The following is a 23,884-nucleotide window of genomic DNA, read 5'->3' on the forward strand; positions in this document are numbered from 1 at the left end:
TGGAGGGATCCCAACTATTCCACCGCAACCCTCGTGATTTTACTTGTCCTGTACTCCTTTATTTGTTGAAGTGGCGTTTATGTATTCTTAGAATTATTTCAATCTAGTTAGGAAGAATCTACAAGCTCTAGGTTGTCAATGTAATCTAGACTGAATTAGACAGACACACCAAATATGTAAACTAGAATTATTGGCGAATTTAGGGGCGGGAGGATGTTCACTCGAACTTGCTCGATGAAAAATTAAATTTTATATATAGGATAGATTTTTTATGTTTATATAAGTAATACATTAAAATTTTTGAATCTTCTGAACAAGATGAAAAAAGTTAGCTTTGCAGTCCATGACATTCAAATGCACTCCAATATTCAAGATTTGATTCTTATGGACTGTATTATTTTTTATATTTAGCTTTTCTTGTTTTTGTTTCATTTAATTTTTAGAACAGCCTTGGGAATTGTGTTTTGTTAGTTTATTCGAACGTTTTTTTTAATTTTTCTAATTTTTGAATTAAAAATTCTGAATCCTCTACTGATTAAAACTCACCCGATTGTCAAGGTAATCAATTATATCCATTAAGTCTGGATTAGATGGACACACCAAATGTGTAACTAGAACTTGAACTTGAGATCTTAAGTTTTTTTTTTTAAAAGGTTTTCTACTAGTGTTTTTGATAAAGGGAAAGTGAGGCTTCCTATATTGTTTGTACTCCTTCAGGTTCGTAAAGCAAAAAGCTCATTAAAGGAAAAGTGCTTCCAATCAATTTTTTATTTTAATTTCGAAGTTCGAACTCCAGACTTATATACTTTAATCACTAGTTTTTTTTCTTCAAATTGTTACTTTTTTCGTTTCATATTACTTGATCTTTATTGACCTGATGCATTTCTTATAAAAAAAAATAATTGGGGGTGTATTTTACTAAACTAACGTTATTAGTAATACTTTGGAGCTCTAAATTTGACTACTAATTCATCTGTTCACTTTTACTTGTCTAGTTTGGACTTTACGCTCCACTTAAAAAGGCCTTAAAAATAATAACTAATATGAATATTTTGTATCAATACCCATATTAATTGATGTATATATTTTTGATGAAGTAAGGTATTTCATCAAAAAGCATCAAGCAAATGCAAAATTACATAATAGGCAAAAGGGCTCACAGAGAGCATAAGCAAAATTTGTTAGCTCCTTTACAATCTTCAAACTAGTACTAGAGAGCTAACAAAGTCTAAAAATTGTTCAGTGCTAAATACAGAGGTTAAATTAACCCAATTGAACAACATAAGTAAACATCTACGGTTCTTTCCGTCCATAAACACCAAAAAATAACCCAACGGAATGAGTACTTCTATGCTTCAATCCCTGGGTTATTCCCTTTGGGATTAGTACTAAGGCAATACTTTAGGATCAGTTTTGTTATTAGCAAACAGTAAATAGACTCTTTTTTTTTCCTTCTTGTCTTTTAATAGATCTATTGTACTGAGGAGATGCTCCATTGCAAAGACATGAAATTGAGATTTGTAACTTCCACTATGAAAATAAGTAATCAATAGACAAGACCACCATTGAAAACAACATATACAAGATTAAGTAACAAGACTAACTACAACTCCAACACAAACTTTTTCCACTCACCACCTAAAAAAGACTCCCGTTCGTGCAAAATTGACAGTCATTTCAAAGAATTTTGACACAGTTTCGTGCATAACATGTTATTGCTTCACTCAATTCTCCTTATCTGGTTGTTGGGCTCGCATTTGCAAGGCTCCTGAAAACTTTCAGGATTCCTTTAAACATTACGCAGCCAATCAAAGTGTTATCCTCATCCATGACCCAAACGGAAGCTGCACGATGTGCAAGTGCTTGAATCATCACAGCCCCCAATGAACTGCTTGGATAACATGTGATTGCCTCTGCTCTTCTAGTGGAAGAATATCGTCCTGAACCATTATTTCTGCAAACCCCTAACTCGTCATCAGAAGAACAACAAGAAGCTAAAGATGACGATGACGAAGACAGAGAGAACTCTTCATCCATTAGTTCCAATACTGCGCCAAGCTTTTTCTCTTGCAATCTCACCTTCACGAGCTCAACCAAGTCCTCTGGAGGACCACCACAGTCAATATAAGCCATCAGATCACCAGCTGAAAGGGTCATGATTGCTGCTGCAGCAGTCTCATCACAGTAGGCAAGAGTGGAGGGGGAGATTTCACCGATTAATCGGTTGTGATCAGCAACGACTGCCACTGAAGTTTGCTCAATGTGTGGAAGAGTAAGGGAATCTAAGGCAGAGATTGCAGGGTCATGGTAACAAATAGTCATGAAGTTACAATCTATGATGTTGAGTGATTCCATTGAAAACGTGGGCATTGGGGAGAAGACACCAATGGAGTTTAGAAGGAAGCGGACGACGTCTTCTTGCGTTAGCCAGCAGTATTCAACTCCATCACGATGTTTGCTACTCAGGGAGGATGATTTACTCGGCGTTTTTCCTTGACTTCGTGCTAATGTAATTTTGGATTGGTATAACAAGATTCTGGGTGCCTTCAAGAATGTAATTTATTGCCTCCAGCAAGCTAAACAAACAAAATAAATAAATATCAGAAGACAATCAATAACATGAAACAACAAAAGTAAACAAAATAAGAATTCCAGCAAAGCTTCAGTTAGACTAAGAATGCGGCTACAGATGTGTTGCATGCCTTCCAAAGTTCCAAACGTTGTTCAAGAAAGAGTGACCAAACATATATACATACTTGATGCTAGACCTAGTGAACAAGTAGAACTAAAGATTTGTAGGACAAGTAGTGATTACGTTGCAGCACCCACAGCAATTTTTCTTCTCTTTTGCACATGTGTATTATGAAATAGGGAGAAATTTTTCTTTTAGTGACACAATTCTTTAAGTTTGGTCCATCCTTTGCTACCTTTATTTCTTCTCCCACTTCTGAGTTAGCAAAGTAAGAGGAAACCACTCGAACTTTGACTCGTGACTTTTTGGTAAATTCTTCATTTCTTTTCCTCACATGTTTTAGTGACTTTCCTTTCTTCATACTCCGAGTTTACAAAGTAAGAGGAAACAACTCATACTTTCTGTTCAGCATGTACATCATTTACCTTCTCACAATTTTAAAATGTCTCAATCATCTTTTCATCCATCGGATTCTGACATACACAAGGTCTGAACATAACTTTACCAGCTTTAGATCCGCAACCTTCTTTCCCAAGATGGTTTAAATGATCCTCAGTTCCAATCAAAGAGCCATTCTGAAGCCTTTTGAATTGATTTGATCATTCCAGAGAAAGGATAACAATGCCTTAATTGTGACTCAAGTGCATTCTTGTCATCTTCAATTCTCTTTTTACAGAACTAAAGTTTCCACCTTTATATCCGAATGGTGTAAAGAGATCATCAATACTACTGGTGACTTCATTATCACCATGATTAACCGACACCGAAGTAACAGTGATACATCACCAGATTTTCATTATCCTATTGGTTAATATCTTTGCAATGCCGTTTTCTGTTTTGAAAATAAAGGCATTGACATCCTCCCTCTTGAAGGATCAAATGAATCCAAAAGGCTTAGTAATCTTCGAGTTCAATTTGTTTATTTGATTTTGACTTAGACACGAAGATTAAGAAAACAATAGAAAACTTTTGGATCCGGTGATCTTAAACTAAAAACATATACCAAAATATTCTTTAATCTCGTCAACTGGAATGTTGAATTAAAAAGTTGCAAAATAAGGAAAACAACATTTTCACTAACCTTGAATTGGGCGCCAAATGCCTCACAATAAAATTCCCTTTGGCCAAAATCTGTGAAACGGATTTCTCCAAAGCTTTGGAAGGATTATCCAAATTCTCATGTTTACAGAGAAAGCAAATCACATCGACCATACAAATCTTCCCAATACACCTGCATTCACATACACCTTCCAGAACCTTCTTCGAATGGTCACAGCTCTACACACTCACATGAGGCTCGCCGGATTTATTCAACACAGATAACGCATCCGACACGGTGGCTGCCGCCGACAATGGCTTCAACGCCGGCTTCCCTACACACAGATCTGACACATTCCGGTTAAGAAATGTAACTGCCATGTAATGAGAAAATCACACGGATTTGAATTTTGAATATTATTGGAAGAAGAAGAGATAGGAAGTAGACGGCGGAGTGATAATGGGAATTTTTTTTCCGCGACCGCCGTGCACGGAAGAGCTCCGGTGGTGCTTTTTGGAAATGAGGATTAGTAAGTAAGATGGTAAAAATTAAGATATTTATAGTGGTGATTAATTACTGGCAAATTACTGATTAGTGGTGATGCTTTTATACTTCTAAGATGATGATCTTTGGTCCACATATTTTTTCTTTCTAATATTTGGATAATTGGTTTAGACTAAGGGTATTTTTAGAGCAACCATAAAATTGTCGAACTTTAGAATATGAATTTGAGCCGTAAAAACAATCACTAATATTTTTAATAGAATAAGATTTTTATATTATACCATTCGGGGCATTGTGCATTAGACTGCTTTTTAAATAGTTGGCTCATAAATTTAAGATTGGATAATATTTAATTGATATTTTAAAAGATATATGAATGTTGAAGTTATTTTTTTATTATTTTTCATCTTGATGTTTGATATTCGAGTATGATTAAGGAGAAAGTATCTTACATAATTTATATTCATGTCATGTTCTAAATGGCAAATTTTCACATGTATGCCTTGTTTTTTTCCTCAGAACTTCTATAAGAGATGCTCGATCTTGAAGTATAGTAAAATCTCGCTAAATTAATATAGGTGGGATCATGAAATATTATTATTTTTTAGAGATATTATTTAGTCGATAAATTAATTTAAAGAATGTTTTGAGATTCCATGAATATTAGTTTTGAGTATTCAAAATCATTGTATCTTACTAATTGATGTATCATATTTATTGAATTCACATAAAAATAAATTTAATATACATAATGTACAATGAATACACCAAATCATTGTATCTTACTAAATTATGCATCATATTTATTGAATTCGTATAAAAATAAATTTATTATATATAAAGTACAATGTACGTGTATGATTCATTGTAATATATTTTTATGTTAAATGAATATTTGTAAAATAAATTCAATAATTCAATGATTTATTGTAAAAATAAATTCAGTAATACTCAAATATTATTCATTGTATTTTTACTAAAAACATTCAATAAATGATGGTGAGAAAATATACTATATAAGCAATGTAGAAAATTTCTTGAAACCATATTCAAAAAGGACTTCTCATTTAAAAGGTGTCACAAAATCAATAATGACAGATCAAATACTTACATTATTTGAGTACAAAAGAGATCATTCCACATGTACTCAAAAAGATTTACAGTCGTGGCAACACTAGAACTTTTAGATGCAATAAGAAAATTTAGAGATGAGCTTCAACTAGATTTATATTTTTTTTAAAAATAAAACACAGTAGAATTATATTTCATTAAATTGTCTTAGATATATTTATACTTTTATAAAATTATTAGTTTATAATATTAATAGGACCATATATTTATATAGGGGTCTTCTAAAAATATATTATCTTATCAAAATGAGTAATTTTTTCCATTGACCCAAATCAAGATTAGAGAAAAATATTATCTTAGAAAAATTATTTATTTACTGAGTATTAATTTAATGAGGTCTTATTTCAAGCTTCTTCACATAACACTATTATATCCACATTCCATAGTTTGACACAATTGAATTCTTCTTTTCTTACCCATTGCTAGAAATTTTCATCCTTTTTGTTTTCTTAATAACTCGAACTCACGACATTAGGATAGGAGACCAGGGATGCATTGTCTTGTTGATATGATGGAAATATGACATCCTTCACTTCTAAGAGCATGAGATAGTTGTTCAATAACTAGTCCAACTTCTTTGTATCTCAATTTTAACTTTATATCTTTGATTATTCAATGCAAATTTAAAAAATATCATCAGCATACCAATTTGTTAATATTATTGTCAATAATAGATTTATTTTGGAAATATTTTCCATTTCCAAACGAGACACTGGAAAGTATTTTTCAATTGTCATACCAAGCAGATCAACAACAACATACTTAACGTAATCTACAAGTGAGATCGGAAGAGGGTAAGATGTACACAGACCTTACTTTACCTTCTCTACCTTATAAAGGTAGAGAGGTTATTTCCGATATACCAAACACACTCTACCTGTAAATTGTAAGCAGGAATAAAACACATTAAAAAGGGTAACCGAAGAAGTAAAAATGGCCAGGATGCATAGAAAATTTTCAGAACTTCAACTAAGAAAACATCTTTTTCCCTCTGTTAAAAGGATTACTATATATCTTCTGCTGTTCTGATTAGATTCTTCTACTCATGGAGATACTCATACACAGAGAAATCATCATAAAGCAGAGATCCATTTACATAATGTAGCATGTAATAGCAAAGTTCACAGAAGTAGCAAGGATTTTCAGCAGCCCATTTATCATCAACTGTCACCTTAACTGCTTTAAAAATCTTGCAAACAGAGCATTTCTGGAACCTCAATTTTGGCTGAAAGGTAATCAATGGATACGCAGCTCGGTTCTGTACGTCCTCGGGATGTATCAACCTCATGTCTCTTATTACAAGTTGATGCTTGCAGTCCCCCTAATATCATGCAAAATCAGATACAGTCAATAACAACTATATATTGTATTCGTGCTATACGTGAATGAGTTTAACAACGAAACAAATTTACAGAATCAAGTAATTTTATTATTAATTAAGGTATTTGCAGGATCCAGTGTCTTATGTGAAAAAGAACCGTATGGAAGCGGGGGATGAATGGAGATTCACATCCAGTGACTTATGCGATAAGAATGTGCCACTGAGACTTAAAGATAAGTTTTATAAAATGATTGTTAGATCAAGTATGTTGAATGAGGCGGAGTGTTGGCCGGACAAAAACTCGCACGTCTAGAAGATGAAAGTAGTGGAAATAAAGATGCTGCGATGAATGTGTTAGGAGAGATAGGATTAAGAACGAAGAAATTCAAGACAAGGTGCCATGGTGGACAAGATGAGAGAAGTGAGACTGAAATGATTCGGGCATGTGAAGGAGAGATGCATATATGCCCCAATCAGGGGCGGACCTAGACTTTTGTTCAAGTGGGTTTAAGTTACAAAGAACCATGATGACAATCGATAATAATAATAATCATTTTTTTTCTTTTTATTCTCATTATATCTCTAAAAAGTTGTTTTGAGGTGATATTTCTAACGTACCGTATACCCTATTAAGTTTTTATCTACTAAGAAAATTTTCCACATATTTTCAATCTAGCATGTTACTTATTACTCTTGGATATAACAATTAAATTGTAGCAATTTCGATAAATCACATATAAATTAAAAAATAATATAGTAAAATAATAATCCCTCCATTTTAATTTGTTTAACATACTTTCCTTTTTAGTCCGTTTTAAAAAGAATGTACCTTTCCTTTTTAGCAACTTTTAAATTTCAATTTTCCTCATGTCATGTTCAAAACCACAAGATTATTGGTCCATGTGACATATCTTTAATTTTAGACAACAAAATTCAAAAAAAATCTTCAATATATTAAACTACGTGTCAAGTCATAAAAGGTCACTCAATTTGAAACAGATGGAGTAAATAAATAAAAATACACTCACCTATCTTTCGTGTATAGTAAATAAAAAGAAAACATAATACACAACTTTGTATATTATAAAAAATTTAAACTAAGTACTATCTGAAAACTATAAATATATAGCCTAAATTATTAACAATTTAAAATAATTCTCAAATACGAAACTTAAAAAGAAATTTAAACTAATAAATTAAAAATTACTACTATAATTCCCCATGGACTAGGAGTTTAGAACTATAATGGTCTACTTCTATTAGTTAATTTAAAAAGAAAAAGTACATGACCCACCGCTTGTAACTTAAAAAAACTAAGAAGAACTCAAAATTATGGCTGCTTTGAGGTTCGAACTCGGGTACGTTGGGTGAATTTGAACCCACAAGCCACTGATCCACGCTTTCTCACAATGCTAAAGTGGGTTCATTTTATTTATATATACAATTTCTCAAATAATTTATACATGTATAAAACAAATATTTTCAACGCAGTGGGTTCAGTTGAACCCACTTGCACCAATGTAGGTCCGCCCCTGGCTCCAATGAGGAGGTGTGAGAGGTTGGCCATGGTGAATCTAAGGAGAGGTAGAGGTAGGCTGAAAAAGTATTGGAGATAGGTAATTAGACAAAACATGACACGCCTACAACTTACATGACCCCAGATAGGAGGATGTGGATGTCCAAAATTAGAGCAGAAGGTTAGTAGGTAGTCGAGCGTTGTCTAGTTTTCCTTATCACTATTATTATTACTCATATTATCTTATTCTTCAATTTTTATTATTACTTCTTTCGTTTGCTTCAGCTATGGTATTATTTATTTTTTTTCTCCACTATTTTCACCATGGCTTTTTCACTACTATATTCCCTTTTCATACATGTTTTCAAATGTTTTGCTTGAGCCGACGGTCTAACCAAAACAACCTCTCTACCTTCACACGGTAAGGTAAGGATACACATCACTCTATCCAGAACCCACTTGTGAGATTATACTGGATATGTTTTTTTTAGAAAAGGGTAACTTTGTATTCACAGTTTCACACAAAAAATTCATCATCCAAAAAATGATGAATTGGAAACTTCCATCCCACAGAGTGGTGAGCACACCCCCATTTGGGTACTTTTACAAGTTTCCTATAAAATCAACTAAATCTACTGTTTCCCCTACCAACTCTTGTTTACACCAAAAAAATTGAAGGCTTATACACTTCATCTTAATCTTCTGTATGTTGATTCTCTGATCTTCAAAATACCTATCATTCCTTTCTCTCCATAAGGTCCACCATATACAAGCTGATATTGTCTTCCACCAATCTTCTTCTCTCCCTCTTTTGCCAACTCCTGACCAGTGATTCATCAACTCCAAGGTTGTCTTGGGAATCACCCGGCTAACTCCTAATATGCACAGGAAACTGTTCCATAGGCTTGTGGCAGTATTACAATGGAGAAACAAATGACTCTTGACTTCTGCTTCTGCTCACACATAAAACATCTAGAACAAATCTGCCATCCTATTTTCGGTAGTGCCTCATGGGTGAGGCAAGCTTTCCTGCATACTAGCCAGGTGAAACAAGTCAATTTGGGTGGACTTCTGGCTTTTCAGATTGCCTTCCAAGGCCATGGGTCTGTGGCTATCTGGTTGGAATTGAGGTCCGAGTAGCAAGACTAAACTGTGAACCGCCCTTTGCTGTGTAGTTTCCAGATTGGCTTATCTGGGTTCATAGAGATACCAGGGAAAGTGTTTAAGGTTCCCAAGAGGCCTGCTACTTGTCCAATTTCCCAACCATTTAATGCTCTCCTGAAGAGTAAGTTTCCAACCTTGTTGGCTCCATACCTGTGAGATAGTGTCATTTTTCTGCAAGCTCAAAGTGTATAGTTGGGGGAATAAGTTCCTCAAGTTGTCCTCCCCTAACCAAACTTCATTCCAAAAAGCAATCTTCAGACCATTACCAACACCAAAGATGATGTTGTTAATTAAATAGGCCCAAAGTCTCTTGATTGTTTTCAAGACACTGCATCCAAATGTGCCAATAACTTCTTCAGTCATCTAGTGGCTAAGTGAGCCATACTTTCCTACTATGTACCTTCTCCCTAAGGCCCCATCTTCTGTGTAAAATCTCCATAACCACTTTTGTAAAGGACAGTTATTCTGGTTGCTGAGATTCTCCGGCCCAAGGCGTCCTTGCTTTATGTTGAGAGTAAGAATATCTCATTTCACTAGATTGTAGCCTTTCTTCTCCTTACTCCCTTGCCATAGGAAGGATCTTCTCAATCTATTGATTCTCTTTTCTATGCTTTTAGGAATAGGAAATAAACTCATCATGTAGGTAGGAAGACCATCAAGCACTGCTTAGTAAGTGTCAGTCTGCCATCCAGGGATAAATACTGACTCTTCCACCTCGATAGTTTTTTCTCACATCTTTCTAGCATCTCACTCCATACCTCCAGTCCTTTGTTCTTAGCACCTAATGGCATACCCAAGTATTTTGATGGTAGGGATCCAGTCTGACAGCCCAGGTTTTGTGCTAAGCATTGCATGTTATCAACCTGATTAATCAGTGTTGTGAAAAAGCGCTAAAGCGCTCGCTTTAAGCGTGAAGCGAAGCGAGGCACTAGCGCTTCAATACCGTGAAGCGAAGCGAAAATAGAAAAGCGTGCGCTTCATGGAAGAAGCGAGAAGCGCGCTTCATGTTGAAGCGAGAAAAAAGCGCGCTTATTTGTTAAAAGCGGCACTAGGGTTTATTTTAAAAGAACAAATCTGTAAACTTACAATTAATTATTCGCTGCTGTGACTTCTTCGAGACTTCGTCAGTTCAAACTTCAACCAGGTTAGTTTTTCTTCTCTTCTTCTTCTCTTCTTCTCTTCTTCTCTTCTTCTCTTTCTCTTTCTATTTTTATTTCTATTCAGCTTCTGCCGCTGTGATGTTCTTCTCTTTTTCTCTTCATCACTTCTTCTCATCTTCTTTTTCTGTTTCTATCCAGCCAGCAGTGCAGTTCTGCGCAGCTGCTGGTATGTTTTGGCCGTTTTTTTTTTTGATTTGGGTTCTCAGTGACCTCTGTTTTGTTAAGCTATGCTCTGTTTTTTTCTATCTGTATCATGATTTTCTTTTTCTCATAAATCATTTTATCATATAATATTAATTAATTTGTTGAGCTGAAAAATTTGGTTGAATTTTTTATAGTGATTTTATTACACAAAACAAGGGCTGCTTTATTACACAAAACAAGGGCTGCTTTATTACCCACTGCAGCTGCTTCATTTTTTTTTAATACTGCTGCAGCTGTTTTATTAGGCTAGTGGGCTGGTGATATGAAGTGGAGAATGGTTATTGGATGTTTAATTAACTGCATAAAGGGAATTTATCAAAAAGTGGAGCCCATAGACCACTTTCATGGCCAATTTTTGATTATTTATCTATGCATATTTTATATTTTATATTTTATATTTTTATACTAAATAGCGCTTTTTCTGAAAAAAGCATGCGCTTCGCTTCACGCTTCTCGCTTCTGTGAAGCGAGCCCCCGTCGCTTTTTTCCGCTTCTCGCTTCTCAAAACACTGTGATTAATAGGGAATAGCATACTTTTCAGCCAGTTGACATGGATGCCTGAAATGGCTTCAAAAATTGTTATAATTGCTCTTAGATGTCTAAACTGCACCACCTCTGCTCCACAGAAAATGAGGACATCATCTGCATAAAAAAGATGGGTGATTTCAAACTCAATCCCCTGTCTATTTGAGCACTTGAATCCCTTTATCCAGCCATTATTTTTTGTTATCCTAAGCATATGATTCAGCCCCTCCATTGCAATTAGAAATAGGAATGGAGACATAGGTCCCCTTGTCTAAGACCTCTATGTGACCGGAAGAAACCTTCAGTATTCCCATTGATAATGAGAGAGAATTTCACACTTGAGATGCAAAATCTAATCCAGCTGATCCACCTGTTACCAAATTCCATGTCTTTAGGAGGAAATTCCAATTGACATGTTCATAGGCCTTCTAAATATCTAGCTTGCACAAGATGCCTGGTTTCTGTTGTTTCACTTTTGAATCTACCAACGCATTGGCCAACAAAGTTGCATCCATTATCTGTCTTCCTTTCAGAAAAGCCATATGGTGTTCATCCACCAATCTACCTGTAACTGTTTTCAGCCTTTCAATTATCAGCTTAGATATGATTTTGTAAACCCCTCCTATCAAACTGATTGGTCTGAAATCTTTCAACTCCATTGCTCCAGGCTTTTTGGGGATTAGTGCGATGAATGTGGCATTGAAAGATTTTTCAAAAACACTCCTTTGGTGGAAATTTTGAATGGTCTGCATCATATTCTCTTTTAGGATATCCCAGCATGTCTTGAAGAAATCCATAGTGAATCCATCTGGCCCAGGTGCCTGGTCTCCATCACACTGTTTGATGACATGTACCACCTTTGTCTCTGTGAATGCTCTCTGGAGCCACTCATTCTCTTCCACAGAGACTACAGGACATCCTTCCAGCTCAACGGAAGCTCTCCATAGTTCAGATTCCGAGTACAAATTAGAATAGAACTCAATCATTGCCTCTTTGGTTTCTTTGGGTTCCTGCACCTCCTCACCTCTCACCTCTCACCATGAGTCTGTCAATAGTATTACATCTCCTGTGAGCTGTAGCCACACTTTGGAAAAATCTAGTGTTCTTATCACCTTGCTACAGCCAAAGGGTTCTAGACTTCTGCCTCCAACTATCTTCTTGATGTTTGGCCAAAACTTCCAACTCCACCAGTGTTGTAGCCCTTATTAATAAATCATCCTCAAAAAGAAGCCCATGTTCTTGAATCTTGTCAAGCTCTGAAAGTTCCTCTAGGAGATTGTTTTCTTGTTGGCTAGTTCAGAAAAGGTCTTCTTACTCCATTCTTTTAGCTTTTGCTTTAGCATTTTTAGTTTGACCCCTAATCTGTAATCAGGGCACCCTTCAACAACAAAGCTATTCCATCAGTTCTGCACCAACTCCTTAAAACCCTCCACTTTAAGCCACCAATTTTCGAATTTGAAATAGGGTTGTCATTGTTTCCAGTCTCCACATTCTAGTAGTATAGGACAGTGATCTAAAGCAATCCTTGGTAGAGTTCTTTGTGTGATGCTTTTGAAATTCTCTTCCCATTCCATAAGAGTAAAATCTATCCAACCTAGCAGCACTTTGGTGGTTGGTTCCCCTGAACCAAGTGTAATTCCCACCAACCAGAACTGGATCATGAAGTTCCAGGTCTTCTATCCATCTGGAAAAATCAGAATTATGTTAGTGAGTCTTGCATCCCCTTCTCTCCACCATATGCCTAACTGTATTAAAATCTCCCCCTGTGACCCAGTGATCACCACATATTGCCTTCATAGCTGCTATTTCTTCCCAACATTCTAGCTTCTCACTTCTAGTGTGTGTGAGGTGCATGAACACCAGTGAAAAACCAGCAAAAGGAAATATGAACTGATTCCAATCTATAAGTGATCGAGAAATTGCCTTCCTCAACCTCTGAACCCTTCACATCCTGCTGTCCCACATAATTAGTACACCCCCTTTGCTTCCATCTGCTTCTATATATCCACATTCCATCCATCTAGACGACCACAATTGATATGCCACTTCCTTTACTCCCTTATTACTTTTTGTTTCCTGATGGCAGATCACATCTGCTTTCCATTTATGTAGACATGTCTTAACAAGAGCTTTGTTGATTACACTAGATATGTTGTTGGTGTCACTGATCACTGATGGCTGATGCACTCCCCCTCCAGAAAAACTTGAGAAAAAGATCCACCACTGATTGTGACATAATACACCCTTGCCTATTTTATTCTGTAAGAGGGACAATAACATCCTTTTACACCCAAGCTGCTCATCTTTTTTTGAATGTCTTCCTGTGTCAAAACTGCCTTGACCCCCATTCGTGTAAAGGAAGACACTCTTATAGGAGCTCTAGTACACCACACAGCCAACCCAGCCACTTTGATTGCTACCAGAGTTTATGCTGAAAATTCCGCGTCTATCTGAGAATCTAGTTTATAGTGATTGAAGGTGCTAAAAGGTACGAATTGAACCTTAAATCATGTAGAAAACTAGAAATCAATTGCATAAAATATATAGCTTCTGGGTATCAATGCGGACTTAACTAAGAACTAGACATAATAGAATCAAATAATCATTATAAGTGAAACCAACCAGTTATGATTGAAGCTATTGTTGTTACATTTAATATTATGCCCTGGTAGAGAGAAGTGTGATATTCAAAGAACTTCAATTTTAGAAAACCTACCATTCACCTTAAAAGACATATTATTTGCCAGCATTGGAAGGATATGGCTCTGAAGAGGAATAAATATAGAGAATTCATATAGCCAACACCACTAGATAAGGATTGAGGCATAGTGACAATTGCTGAAATAGAAGATGCCTTTCTCTATTAATAGTTGGGTAGACTTGGTGGATGACTGGAACCATATGTGTATACTCATTGTATTTATCTTAGACTTCTGTGGTGAAGTATTAATTAATGAAACATTGATTTGAATTAAAATTGAACAACTCCTCTGAGCAACAGAAAATAAAACAAACTGAAAAAGAAATATTACCTGGTGACAGTAAAGATAGCCAGCACCAAGCCGAAACTGTAAGTCACAGAAGCGAGCTTTTTGCATTTGAATGGTCTTGAAATGGGGCAATTGTGGTCCAATTTTATTACCTAAAAGTGCCTTGTGTTTTTGTGGAAGTTCACCAGAGGCAATAGATTCCCATTTTTCCAGCACCTCACTTCTAGAATCTCGAAGCCAATCAAGTATTGGCTTACTATAGTCAATAGCAGAAGGATGCCTGAAATCATTGCAAAAGACATCCTATGGAAAATATTTAGGTTGGTGATAAGAAAATTGATACAATTAATCATTAGGAAGAAATATTTGCTAGACCACTTACCTCCACAAGGAAGAAGCCCGAAGGATCATCTTTGCCCGTCTTTTTCATTATCTCATCAGTAATGCAATAAATCTTGTCTCTCATTTCCGTCAGAAATTGCCGCCCAAGGACCAGAAATTCTTGAGTCTACAGATAGGTATCATCATAGTCAATTGTAACAATAGGACAGAATATGAGGTTACATGATAATTACTAAAACAGAAGTAACAACAGGAAGATATTTGATCATCTTCAACAAAGCTAACTATATTGTTTCAATACTAAGGCAGCAGGTCAGAATAGCTAAAGCATGCAAAATGCACCCTGAATAAGCTATACCTAGCAAAATAGCCTTCTATTTCATCATACAGATAAGGTCTCAAGCATACTGTTCATAGAGAATTAATATGATTACTCTAAAGAATGAAGATGAAAGAGGTGGCAGCTAACAAAAATAGACAAAGTCAATAATAATAAACTTCATTTCAACAGTGCTTCAAAGATAGCCATAAAGATCATGTTCATACTTTTGTCCATGTCTTTTTGTAATGATAAATCTCAACACAGAGGATAGCTTCTGGAAACTGCACTGCAATATGTTCACGAGTATTTGCTGCTCTCACCTGCCATAAAAAAGTCAAGAACGAAATCAACAAACCATCATCTATTTAAATCTAAGATGACAGAAATTTCGGGGACTAAACTATAGAAGTGCTATGCACATCTAATTCAGATTAAAACTGTACTAAAATTACATTAACCTGCTCTTCAAAGCGACACTGGAAAGGTCATGATGCCATCACAGAATATACTACAGATTTATAATGTATGCAAGTGCAATGTATTGGCTTACATGAGATTACTTTAGCCAAAAATCACCGTCTCAAGCGATTGTAAGGATCACACATTGAAGATTAAATAGGAGAAAGTCGCTTGAGATGGTTTGGTCCTATCCTGTGTCGACCTACATATGCACCGGTCTATAGGTGTGAAATTGTGGTGAGTGAAGGTGTTAATAAGGAATGAGGTAGACCTAAAATCACGGGAGTTGTGTTGAATGACCTATAATTTGTTGGAATCAGTGTAGACTTTGGCTTAAGATAGGCACATTGGATTGTACTTCAAAAAGGTATACGATCCACTCGAAATGCTAACCCACATAATACTTTCTTGAGTTATCATCGTCTATCCTCACCACATTATGCCTTTGTATCATCTTTGTCTTCTATTTCCATTCCTAAGACTACAGATGAAGCACTTTCTCATTCTGGATGGAGGCAGGCTATGATTGATGAGATGTCTGCTTTACATACGAGTGGTACTTGGGAGCTTGTTTCTCTTCTTGTAGGTAAATCAACTATTGATTGCCGTTGGGTTTATGCAATCAAAATTGGCCCAGACGGTCCGACTGAAGGCTCGCCTTGTTGCCAAAGGGTATACTCAAATATTTGGGCTAGATTATAGTGACACTTTCGCTCCCGTGGCTAAAATAGCATATGTCCGTCTTTTTCTATCTATGGCTATTGTTCGTCATTGGCCTCTTCATCAGTTGGACATTAAGAATGCTTTTTTGCATGGTGATCTTGAGAAAGAAGTCTATATGGAGCAACCACCTGGTTTTGTTGCTCAGGGGGAGTCTAGTACCCTTATATGTCGATTGCGTAGGTCATTCTATGGTCTGAAACAGCCTCCTCGAGCCTGGTTTAGGAAGTTCAGCACAGTATTCATTAGTTTGACATGACTCGTAGTGGAGTTGATCACTCATTCTTTTCTCGGCATTCTGCACCAAATCTGTGTATTTATTTAGTTGTTTACGTTGATGATATCGTTATCACCGGCAATGATCAAGATGGTATCACTAATTTAAAGAAATATCTCTTTCAGCATTTCCACACTAAAGACCTCGGCAGACTGAAGTATTTTCTAGGTATTGAGGTTGCTCAGTCTAAATCAGGTATTGTTATTTCTCAACGCAAGTATGCCTTAGACATTCTTGAGGAGACAGGAATGACGGAATGTAGACCCATTGACACTCCTATGAATCCGAATGTTAAACTCCTTCAAGGACAAGGGGAGCCACTCAGTAATCCTGAAAGGTATAGACGGCTGGTTTCAAAGTTGAATTATCTCACTGTGACTAGACCTGACATCTCTTTTCCTGTGAGTGTTGTAAGTCAGTTTATGACTTCTCCTTGTGATAGTCATTGGGATGCAGTTATTTGTATTTTAGCGATATATAAAGTCAGCACCCGATAAAGGACTACTCTTTTGAGGATCACAGCCATGAGTATATCACCGGATATACAGATGTTGATTGGGTAGGATCACCCTTTGATAGATGTTCTACATCCGGGTATTGTGTTATAGTAGGAGGTAATTTGGTGTCGTGGAAAAGTAAGAAACAGAGTGTGGTTGCTCGATCTAGTGCAGAAGTAGAATACCGAGCAATGGTTGTGGCAACTTGTGAGCTAGTTTGGATCAAACAGTTGCTGACAAAACTAAAATTTGGAAAAACCGATCATATGGAACTTGTGTGTGATAATCAAGCGGCCCTTCATATTGCATCAAATCCAGTGTTTCATGAGAGGACTAAGCACATTGAGATTGATTGTCACTATGACAGAGAAAAGATACTCTCACGAGATATTGTTACAAAATTTGTGAAGTCAAGTGATTAACTTACAGATATCTTCACCAAGTCCCTCACCGATCTTCGTATTAATTATATTTGTAACAAACTAGGTACATATGATTTGTATGCACCAGCTTGAGGGGTAGTGTTAGAATAGGAATAGGTGTACACAATCCTACTTAAAATAGGAATAGTTTATAGTATCCTACTTGGAAAAGAATTGTTTTATAGTGTCTATAAATAGGGTCTTTGTGTAATATTGTTCTTACACAATTCAATAATATTTTTCTCCTATATTTCTCACAGAGATTATAAGAGGGAATGAAAACTATTCAATTATATCTCTTTGGCGATCAGAAGCCTCTCCTTCAAATACAGGCAAAAGATTGAATGAGCCATTAATTTTTTTAACAGCCGAAACAACCCTTAAACTAACTTTAGCCTTGCTCCGGCCTTTTAAATTCTAGACTCATCCAAAACCAGGACATATAGCGAACAAGAATCAAGGGTCTTAAAAGCACTACCTTTGTTCCCAAACTTACTGACTTGAGTGATATCATCCTACCACTCTTACTGGAGGATGTTGGAGCAGAGTGACTGCTGCTGCAACTACCACTGAACCAATATAAAAACGATAGCTAAGATGAACATGACAAAATATGCAAATATAAACAATGGATATAACAGGTTGGTTTAGTCATAAGTAATAACATATCAACTAGAAAAGATGATCTGTACTTGAAAGAGTGCAATCGTGCAGCTGCTTTCTCTTCCTCTTGTTTTTCTTTAACTTTTGCAAGTTGTTCCACCTTCAGAATATAGTGTTCCTACAAAATGCAAGAAGATCAACTTATTATTTTAAAAAATTAAACAAGCAAACACACTTGAATTAAAACTGCAAGGAGAAAGAAAATGGCGAACACATGAGCAACCACTATTATGTCAATGAAAAGAATATATGTAAGGTGTGACTAAATAACTTGCAGCTTTTATAAGCCAAATTATGTTCAACATTTTCTTTCTCCTGTTCAATTTCTCTTTTTTCTTATTTAGTCAATGTATCCTGATCAAATATTAATTTCTCCTGTTTTAAAAATGTATTGCAAAACTTGGGTGATCTCTCATTTTCAACTTGTTGAAACTTAAGTTGTATGAGCTACTAGGACTAATAGGACAATAGAAATCGATTTCTTTGAGTTTTGGAGGCTTTTTTCAGTGATTGGCTGGAGGAGCTTTCGTTCATGATTCATCACTTCTCAAGTATGTGTTATGGAGAATTCACCTTTCAGTTTTCATACTTCCACTTCTTTGTTATCTATGATAAAACGCTTGTGAGTCTAATATCAGAAGTAAATTCTTAAGGGGTTAAAAAGATGAAAATAAGCCTGAACTTTCATTTACTATTGATACATCTTAATCTAGATCATCAATATAAAACAGAATGCTAGATTACTCATCCAAGTGATCTAATATTCCCACTTAATGCATAGTATAACAATATATAACTCTCATCCATGATAGGATAGGACACATACTTCAATTAAGAGGTGAGGACACGGAACTCAAATTACTAAGAACCAAAGAAAGACTTTGATACAACAGAAAATAGAGTGCTAGAACAGATATGTATAACGGAAAAAGGTCAGTAGCATACATCAACAACATTCTTCTTCCTCCGTTTCCTCTTGTTGGACTCGCTTTTATCTGAACCTTTGTTGTTGAGGATCCCTAACTCGTCATCCTGCTGTCATTAAATGAAGCTCCTTTTATTTACTTTTGTAAGTGAAAATTTGTAAACTAACCTTTTTTTTTGGATTAATGAGAATTTGTAAGCAAACTGTTATGATGGCTTCCTATAATTAAAAAATGTTACCTTAAATGCTTCTTCAAAGGCCTGAGCCACCAATTCCTCTTCACAGATAATTTTAAGATCTTCAACCCTGCAAGAATCAATGACCAGAGCCAGTTCAATCAGAGTAGATGGTTCAGAATTTAAGAAATAATCCATACATAGGTCCTCTTGCCAAAGTGAAATCTGAAGTCTCAATATCATAACTATTAAGTACTACTGTGTTTTTTTGGACAAGTACTAGTGCTTATTTGGGTAGCAGGGAGCAGATATGCAATTTAAAACATAATCAATTTTTGATGATCTTTAAATTACGTTGGCTAAATTAAAGTAAAAGAAAATAATCATCAGCTGCCACAAAAAACTAACTACGAGTTATCAGCTGTCACAAATAACTTACAGACGAAAAAGAATATACTAACAAGGTGTCATTGATAAATACAAACCATCCGAAAAACTACTCTACACAAAGTAGAATCAATGAGACCATCCCCTCAGACACAGTAATTTTATGTTATCTCTTCGGTCTGAATAACAAACTTGGAGCAGAATATTCTAAAACCCAAACTCTGAAAAGGAAGAAGAATCTGTGCATGCAACGAACCCAAAGACTCACAAACAGAGAGCTGATCTAGACAAAAGCTAGAGAAATATTTCAAAACTTTCCAGGAAATCCTGTTTCAACTGTCACTCTCATATCCATGACATAGTAAACCAAAAAAACTAGCGGTGTTGCATCTCAAACAAATGAACTAATCACCATCTGAAATTAATTAAAGGAAATGCAAGAGAAAGTAAGTGGAAGGTAGGGGTGTTCATGGTTCGGTTTGCGTCGGTTATTGATTAAAACCATAACCAAACCAATTTAATCGGTTTTTAAATGTCTAAAATCATAACCAAACCAAGTAAAATAATAACCACCGGTTTGGTTATTGTCGGTTTGGTTCGGTTTGGTTCAGTTTTTCGGTTTATCACTAGCCGGGACAATTCAAATATTCTCTCTCTACATTCTTCAAATTTCTTATGATGCTCTTTTTTCCTCACGGCCCACAAGGGCGAACTTTGTTGCATATTGAGGGAAAGACATGCTAATGGCAAATTAGGTGGACCAAACTTGCAACGCAGTTTAGATTTAAAAGAACAAGTCAAACAGAGGTTTCAAAATACAAACAACTTTGTCCATTAAGATGAAAAAATTACATATTTAAACTAAACTAACCAGAGAATCCATAATATAATCAAAAGTACTTCAATCATCTTAAATTAATAATTAAAAGGTATAAAATATCTTTAATTATTTATGAAAAGCTAATATTATACATATAAATAATTATAAATTTTATTTATATAATTATCGGTTTGGTTCGGTTATTTATTCGGTCATTTTTTACTGTAACCATAACCAAACCAAATATGATCGGTTTTTCAAATTTAAAACCAAACCAAACCAAATGTCGGTTTTTTTATTCGGTTTGGTTAAATTTTCAGTTTGATTTTGGTTTTAACCAAAACTGTGAACAACCCTAGTGGAAGGTACATATGATACACATAGATTTTCTCTCCTTTTCTAGTATCAAAGAGGAGCACAGAAGAGGAAACACTTACGATATCTCATCATCAAACATTTCCAGTGAATCAGAGGACAACTCTGCCTTGAGGCGCTGCATAACAAAATTAAGATCCTTAAAATACTGACCATAATCAAAGTTTCAGAAATGATGAAACCCGAAATGGCCTTCTTATCTTCTTTCTTTCATTTTTTATTTTTGTTTATTCGGGATCTAGGGGAGCTCTGCATACAAACTCCTAATACAAGTATGTGTTCACATGACCATGGAATCTATAAAAGGCATAAAAGCTTCAAATAATGAGTGCCATTATAATCCAAAGGTGAAACAGCTTCATACCTCAAGTTCATGGAAGATGCTGACCTCAAAGTCAGCAACCTTAGTGAGTGGACCAACCATATCAGAAATGTAAATAGGACCACCACGAGGGACAGAAACATAGTTTTCATCTGCTGAAGCCTCAGGGTCCAACATCGAAGAACTTGTTTAACAGTTACGAGCCAAAACTGGAGAAGAGAAAGAATAGTTAAAGCATATACTGGGAATCTCAATTCTCAGATCATGAAACTCTTTGTGTCTTTGTCTAGGAATAGAGAAAAGAGGACATCAGAAAAATCAACACTCAATTTAGGCAAAATATACATGTATGTTTTCTGAACATTCATGCAAAATATAATGAAAAGGGAGGTCAAATTGCTTAGCGGTGTCAAACTGCATCAATAAGTAAAAGAGGCAGCTGGATGCAACTGCAAGATAGTGAAACTGAACAAGAAACAACCTCAACATAGTGTCACAACTATTTCAAAGGGTTACAACAGAGAGTTCAATACACTGCCTGGGCTAACACGTCAATATATGTTTGAGCAGGGGCAAGGGAAGAATATATACATTCTGAAAAAGAAATATTACCTCTTATGAATGCACAAAACAAATTTCAGCATTCTTTAAAAAAGAAAATAAACATTCTTTCAGAATTCAGAGAAACGTTATTCTGAAAAGAAACATCAGTGGAATTCTTATAATCTTGATTCTACATAGGGATAGGAGTATTTTTTTTCCTTTATCTATACTAATGAATATAAAGCATCTCTTCTGTTTGTAAAAGTGGATAACTTTGATCCAACCCTTAACATAGTTTGTACAACTAACAGAGAAGACCTCAAGTTAGGTTAAAAATAACTGAGTTTGTGTTTGTAACCCAGTTAAATATTCTGCTATCTCTCCTCTCCCAAATTAATCTCATCAACCCTTTTTCTCATTACATAGACCCCCTTCTCCCAAAATCCATAGAAATAACCAGATTATTGATAAAAATTCATGTCTCATACATTACCAATAAAGAGTACACCAGTCAGTAGAAAGAACAAAAATAAGGGATGAAAACATACCGAAAAAAGAAATAAATTCCAGCAACAGGAAAGATTAGACGAAGAACCAAAAGCATTGAGCAGACAAAATATGAAGGAGAAGGCAATATATAGATAATAGATTAAAGAATTAATAAGGACTAGTCAAACAATACTGTTTATTAATTTTTGTTAAAGATTTTATCACGAAACTAAAAAAAAAAAAACGATGGGAGTATTAATTAAAATTTTCTTAATAGTTTATTCCTAATCTCTTACTCCTTCGTCCCATAGTAATTAATTTATTTTTTTTAGATGTATATAAAGAAATCATAATAAAAAGATAAATTTACTATTTTACTCTTTAAAAAAATTTCATTTACAAACAAATGTGAATACCTTTTAAAAGAATTAATTATAAGGACAATATACAGAAAAAAAAAATTAAGTACTGCTTTTTTGATTTAGTAAAATGGACAACAGATATGGAATGGAAAGATACTAATTATTATGCTCATCTTTTTGAAAATTTATTATTGATGTAACTATGATTAAAAATTATACACAATTAAATTTACAGTTATTTTTTATTTTTTAATTTGTCTAATTTACTTCAATTTGAATCAACCATGTTTTAGTATTGACTTTGTAATTCAATTTGAATCAATCATATTTTAATATTGACTTTGTAAGATTGCCTTCAATTCTTTGAGATGTTTTAATAAACATTTCAAGCTCAAACTAATTAGATTATCAAATAATTAAATTTTAAAAAATATTGTCTTAACTTTAAATGTCTTATAAAGGTAGCAATCACTATAATATTGATTTTTTATAATTAAAGTATTACAAAATATTATATAAGTAAAAAAAAATGATACTCTAATTATTATATTCAATAAAGTGAAGTCTTAATTTTTTTTTAAACACTTTTAGAATTATTTTGATAGTTTATATGACAATTGATTTTATTGAAAAAAAATTCAAGACTATAATCAATAAAAAGAGATTTAAAGATTTGTGTTGTCATGTAAGGTACAATAATTTATATATGCCTATTTTTTCTTACAAAATATTACAATAAATGTTATACTGAAGAAAAAATAATTATTAAATTATAATTAATTACAATATTTTTTATATATATAAATTAAATAATTGTAACTCCCCTTTCTAAATTTTGGCTAATAGAATGGCCCTGCTTATCAGTTCATATAACGAAGCATCGAAAATTATTCATGCTCCAATCTTCCTTTGATCGAAGCGCCGAAAATTATTCATGCACCAATCTTCCTTTGATTTGAGCAAATGCAATAAAGTTAAACTGTTCAACTCAACTACACAAAACACAAATCTAATTTAAAAAAAAACCTTAGAAACATATCAAGGAAATTGAAGTGAAATTAAAAGATACCTATGAAGTTAGTCTCGTGAAAAACACTTTTTTTTCTTCATGTCAGTTTCCGAAAATAGAAGAAAAACGAGAAAAAAAAAGAAATAAGAAACGAGAATAATAGAAAAGAAAATCAGTATGAGTTCATATACCTTGAGCTTGAAGGCTTGAATTCGCTAGAAACGCACGAGTAGCCGGTAGAAAACGATGAGAATTCGATTATTTTGGGATTTTTCAGAAGTTAATGATAATTGGGCTACGCGTGTGGGCTGGGGGCATTTTGTTTCAAGTTGAAACTTCTTGCCTGGATTGCCCTGCCCCTCCACCCGGGTTGTTCGTGTTGTTCATTCAATGAAAATTTATAGATCAAAATATTTTTATTTATAATCTAATTTGCTTGACATAGATTTAGAGAAATTTTGTCTCATTCCATATAAGTTTTGTAGCAATAAAGTTATGTAATATAAGGTGTGTAGTTTTTCTATGACC

General features: G+C 34.6%; 1 protein-coding gene and 1 pseudogene across 3 annotated transcripts; both read right to left on the reverse strand.

Moving 5' to 3' along the window:
- Positions 1-1,455: 1,455 nt before the first annotated feature.
- Positions 1,456-4,340, reverse strand: LOC129876537 (CBS domain-containing protein CBSX5-like; annotated as a pseudogene).
- Positions 4,341-6,313: 1,973 nt separating this feature from the next.
- Positions 6,314-23,812, reverse strand: LOC129876151 (snRNA-activating protein complex subunit). 3 transcript variants are annotated; one of them, XM_055951501.1, is made up of 11 exons: positions 23,548-23,812; positions 20,996-21,162; positions 20,694-20,749; positions 19,113-19,179; positions 18,894-18,980; positions 17,978-18,066; positions 17,764-17,854; positions 15,135-15,230; positions 14,629-14,754; positions 14,289-14,549; positions 6,314-6,687 (listed from the first exon to the last, which is right to left on the reverse strand). In XM_055951501.1, the coding sequence occupies exons 2-11, from the start codon at positions 21,128-21,130 to the stop codon at positions 6,406-6,408; spliced, it is 1,290 nt and encodes a 429-aa protein (XP_055807476.1). In that variant the 5' UTR covers positions 21,131-21,162; positions 23,548-23,812; the 3' UTR covers positions 6,314-6,405. The 3 variants fall into 3 exon arrangements, with proteins under 3 accessions (XP_055807476.1, XP_055807474.1, XP_055807475.1); XM_055951499.1 differs by having other exon boundaries at positions 18,894-18,983; XM_055951500.1 differs by lacking the exon at positions 23,548-23,812 and adding an exon at positions 22,045-22,110 and having other exon boundaries at positions 18,894-18,983.
- Positions 23,813-23,884: the final 72 nt, after the last annotated feature.

This window comes from Solanum dulcamara, chromosome 12 (genome assembly GCF_947179165.1).
Source record: "Solanum dulcamara chromosome 12, daSolDulc1.2, whole genome shotgun sequence".
Classification (NCBI taxonomy): Eukaryota; Viridiplantae; Streptophyta; class Magnoliopsida; order Solanales; family Solanaceae; genus Solanum; species Solanum dulcamara.